The following is a 5239-nucleotide window of genomic DNA, read 5'->3' as shown; positions in this document are numbered from 1 at the left end:
TTCTCAAATCTGACTCCATGTCAGGGAAATTGCTGTAGAATGGGCTCTGTTCCACTTAGAGACAAAATTTCAACTCCTATAGAAACTATAGACTGTTTTCTATCCAATAATAATAATAATATGCATATTGTACGATCAAGGATTTTGTGGGAAGCCGTTTAAAAAATTAGCCACATTAGCATAAATAGTCTAAACAGCGCCCCCATCCCCAACAGGTTAATGTGTGAAAGTTTAATATTTCTACAAAATATTTTTTGAATTTCGCACTCTGCCTTTTCAGTGGAATGTGGGGCTAGACAGGTTATAATACATTCACCACTGAGTTATGAGCAATATTGACCATGTATCATATGTTAAATATTTATCTAAGGTTAGGAAGTAGTTATTCTGAAATAAAACCAGACAATCTTCATGAGATTTTATGATGAGTTATTTATTAGCATTTGACTTGTCTGCACACATCTTGGTAAAACAAGTATATACTACAATTAAACAAGCAGTACATAAAATGCTGATTAGTAGGCATTCATGCTGAATGTTATAAAATGCTTTCCCTAGATTTGCTCAGCAGCAGCAGGGGGAATGAAAAGGATAAGTTATACAATATTTGACAAGTAGTGTTGTACAGAAAATACATATTTTTCAAATGTGATTTGTTAGCACTCAGCAATCTGAGAAGAAATGTTTTAAAGTGCTAGCTACACAAAAGCAAAGCTAATTTAATAATCAAGTCATAAATACTTTAATAGCCATAGCTGAGCACATCACACGTGTTTGTTTCAATTCCTCCCCATGACATGTTTCTTGGTATTTTTCTCTGGTTTTATAAAAAGTATATAACATTTTGGAGCAAAAATACAAATCAATAATCCAAAGGAGGAAGACAGAATAGCAAAGATCTCCACAGCTACAGTGAACTTCCCAGGAGAGCTGACATAAGCTGGGATAAAGGTGATCCAGACTGCACAGAATATGAGCATGCTGAAGGTGATGAATTTGGCCTCATTGAAGTTATCAGGCAGCTTCCGAGCAAGAAAAGCCAGAACCAAGCATATCCCTGCAAGAATACCTATATATCCCAACACTGCATAGAATGCAGTCTCGGAACCAGTATTACATTCTAGAACTATCTTCCTTTGATTATATCTGAAGTCCCTATAAGGCGGGTTCAGGTTTAGCCACAGCACACAGATAAATATCTGAACCACGGTGCAGGAGCACACGATGATCCTCTGCTGGGAGGGGCCAAACTTCCCTGCCACGTTGTTGCCGGGCAGCGTAGCCCTGAAGGCTGTTACCACCACGATAGTCTTGCCCAGCATGCAGGAGATGCAGAGGGCAAAGGTCACCCCGAAGGCGGTGTGGCGCAGCATACAGGTCCAGGCGGTGGGCCTGCCGATGAAGGTGAGGGGACAGAGGAAGCACAGGAAGAGAGAGAACAGCAGTAGAGAGCTCAACTCAGAGTTACTGGCCTTGACCACTGGTGTGTCCTTATAGTGGATGAATACCAGCATGGTGGCAAACGACAGGCAGGCCCCGAGCAGGGACACCATAGTAAGGGCGATCCCCATTGGTTCGTGGTAAGACAGGAACTCTACTGTTTTCAGGATGCATTGGTCCCTCCCGTCGTTGGACCAGTACTCCTGTGGACAGGGGCTGCAGTCCGCTGCTCCTGAATAACTCACACACAACACCAGCTTATAGTTCATTAATAGCACAAATTAGTTTTCATTTTGACTGTGGATACCTGTTGATATTGCAGTGTGTTGACTATAAACCTACCTGTTGATATTGCAGTGTGTTGACTGTAAACCTACCTGTTGATATTTCAGTGTGTTGACTGTAAACCTACCTGTTGATATTGCAGTGTGTTGACTGTAAACCTACCTGTTGATATTTCAGTGTGTTGACTGTAAACCTACCTGTTGATATTGCAGTGTGTTGACTGTAAACCTACCTGTTGATATTGCAGTGTTCTGACTGTAAACCTACCTGTTGATATTTCAGTGTGTTGACTGTAAACCTACCTGTTGATATTGCAGTGTGTTGACTGTAAACCTACCTGCTGATATTTCAGTGTGTTGACTGAAAACCTACCTGTTGATATTGCAGTCTGTTGACTGTTGGCTTACCTGTTGATATTGCAGTGTGTTGACTGTTGGCTTACCCGTTGCATTGGCTATTGTCCCATCAGCACAGGGGATGCAATCAAAACAGCAGACAGATTTTCCTTTGATTTGGGCTTTTCTGGTTCCAAAAGGGCAGATTTGAGAGCACACTGCTTCAGGAATCTAATGAGGAAAGTGAATATGTATAGTAGTAGTATTATATTATATTATTAGTAGTAGTATTAGTATACATGTTTGCAATTTTCCATGCAAATAAATATATAAATTATTGTAATGCATCTTTCTACCCTAAATATTCTGTCAAAGGTGTGCTGCTATAGCTACCGATTTCCCTGTCCTCCAGACTATGCTATCTTCCTGGATGCTGAGCTCGTAGGCCTGGTTAGCAGCCAAGCCAAACTGGCCCACGGTCACATGCTGCACCTGCCCTGCCCTCAGCTGCCAGTTGATGACGTCATACGAGGCAGGGGGGTCTCCATTTTCGTCAAAGAACACAGCCTCACCGAATTGATTTATGAAATGCACAGTCTTCAGTTGATCACTGACCTATCGATTAGAAGAAGGAGAAAGATGAATGTTTTTGCATGAATAGTAGTAGGACAAGAAAAAAGCCAATGCTTTTTGTCCCCCTCCTCAGCTCACCTCATTAGGCTGTATCTGTGATAGATTTACACACGGTCTCATAGTGCTTTCAATTTCTTTTTTGCAAAATATTAAGCGATGAAGGGCGTGTGCAACAGCATACACTGCCTTATACACATTATACGACACTCTCAGCTGTGTGACGTTGAAGAACAGATCCTGTGAGTCCACAAGTGTCTCCGCTCCAGTACACGTCTTACTGCTCGTCTCAGAGACTGAGGGCTCACCGGCTGAGAGAGGCCGACAACCCACCATCTTCTCCCAGAAATCCCTCACGAAGGCAGCCTTTCGATCTGTGTATGGACTGATGCCCATGAGAAAGTGTCGTAGTTTTGGGATGGCCATCTTCCGCACCACAAATCCTATGGCACCACCGAAGGAGCTGTATATTTCAGGGGTGGAGGGCCGGGCTGCTGTGATCCAAGCCTCACTGGCGATCCACTGAATGTGCGTTATGTTCTGCCTCACCACCTCCCTCATCAGTGGGTAAAGGTCACCCTCAGGAACAAATGACAGGATGACTCGGACTGTTGATTGTTTGATCATGTCCACCACATCAAGGATTTTACTGCTTGGGTAGGTTCGTAACACCGTCCCAACGAATGCAATGCAAACCCCAAGTTTTTTAACCTCTTCAGTGAAGGCTTGGACCCCATTCCGGCCATAGTCATTATCGGACTGTATCGCCCCAATCCAAGTCCAGCCAAAGTGCTTGACCAGGGCTGCTAAAGCCTTAGCCTGATGGTAGTCGCTGGGGATGGTGCGGAAGAATGTGGGGTATTTACCTTTATCACTCAGACATGCACATGTAGAGAAGTAACTGACCTGATAAAAGACAGAAGAAATAAATAAATAAATAAATAATAGAACGAAGAAGAAAGTCAATGAAAAGCTTGCTATCTTTACTCAAAGTATTATTTTTGATTTAAAAGCTTTACAATTATGAGAACGCATCACACACCAGACATGCAAACATTACAGGATACCAAGTAAATCGGTATCGTACATCTTTTCAATTTAGCTAGACACCCATCACAAATGAAGCATGTGGCTCTTACCATTGGCACTCTGAATGGTCCCAGTGTTCCAGCCACAGCCAGGGACTGAGAGGAGCCTGATTCAGCTATAAGGGCAGATATAGTAGGTAGGCATGGGGCAGTGGGCTCGATCTCCTCTGGACTGCTAACCAACGTCAGAGCAGCCCGTAAAGTATTGGTGGGAGATGCACACGAGTCAAGGATCCTGTAGCCTAGGGAGACGTTGGGTAGTAGACTACTGTCTTTGTTTATTTCATCAATCGCAAACATCATCACTTGGGTCCAGCGAAAGGCCCGCATGTCAAATCTGCCAGAGCAGGTTTTCAGGAGAAGAAAAGGGTAAAAAAAAGAGTTAATAATCAGAATGAACAGACATACACACAACTGTTATCTCATGGTATAGACGGGTGGCACACTTACCCAGCACACTTCACTTTATCAGGCTCCTTCACAAAAGAGGCACTGCTGTCCTCTTGTTTGTTGAATACAGGGAAAATGCCCCCTATCATGACATCCCCTGCTTTGAACAAACTAGGCATGTCAAACCGGCCCAATAGTTCACAGGCAAACGCTGTGTGGATGCAGAGCAATGGCAATGAGCCGAGTATGACCCTCTCTAGTCCACACATGATCCTTCAGCGGGTTCCGTTCTATGTCTGGGCTTTATATACACCTCTGTTCCTGTTGGGGATGTGTGTGCGTTTGGGATGTGTGTGTGTTGGGCATGTTTGTGTGTGTGTGTGTGTGTGTGTGTGTGTGTGTGTGTGTGTGTGTGTGTGTGTGTGTGTGTGTGTGTGTGTGTGTGTGTGTGCGCGTGTGTGTGTGTGTGTGTGTGTGTGTGTGTGTGTGTGTGTGTGTGTGTGTGTGTGTGCGTGTGTGTGCGTGTGTGTGTGTGTGTGTGTGTGTGTGTGTGTGTGTGTGTGTGTGTGTGTGTGTGTGTGTGTGTGTGTGTGTGTGTTGGGGACAGGCAGGAGGTGTGCCCACTGGAAAACCTCCTCAGTGATGCTTCTCCCAGAGGGTTCAGCACTGGCATTCTTGGATTGGCACCACTTGGCAAAAATAGTGGGTACTACAATATGATATACACATAGCTTAAAGGGGACTATAGAACAATAGAGAATAAAGAAGCTATCTATTTATGTTGTAGAGGGGGACTAGAACCTTTAAAAACATGGAATTCTCATTCAAAACGTTTTAACGGCTTTATGGAACGATAAACATGGTAGTAACACTTTAACGTAAGGATCTTTAAATAGCTACCACACCTTTAAGCTAACTTTACTGGACCTGACTTGGCAAAATAAAGCTGAAGTTTATTTTAAGAAAAGCGAAGAATAGATTACAGTTTGTCTTGGCACTCAGGGCGAGGAACCATCTAACATCTATTAGAAAGGGAACGAGGCATCATGGCTGTGTTTGTTATATATAGCA

At 43.5% G+C, this 5239-nt stretch overlaps 1 protein-coding gene across 1 annotated transcript; it reads right to left on the bottom strand.

Moving 5' to 3' along the window:
• Positions 1–414: 414 nt before the first annotated feature.
• LOC129831677 (extracellular calcium-sensing receptor) lies at positions 415–4445 on the bottom strand. Its single transcript, XM_055895039.1, is given in 6 exon segments — positions 415–1666; positions 2168–2291; positions 2553–2675; positions 3024–3596; positions 3830–4115; positions 4223–4445. Coding segments are annotated over 6 exon segments (2208 nt in total). The 5' UTR covers positions 4438–4445; the 3' UTR covers positions 415–779.
• Between the last annotated feature and the right edge of the window lie 794 nt (positions 4446–5239).

The sequence above is a fragment of the Salvelinus fontinalis genome, chromosome 33 (genome assembly GCF_029448725.1).
Source record: "Salvelinus fontinalis isolate EN_2023a chromosome 33, ASM2944872v1, whole genome shotgun sequence".
NCBI lineage: Eukaryota > Metazoa > Chordata > Actinopteri > Salmoniformes > Salmonidae > Salvelinus > Salvelinus fontinalis.
Note: the sequence above shows the minus strand (reverse complement) of the source record. Positions and strands in the feature narration are given on the sequence as shown.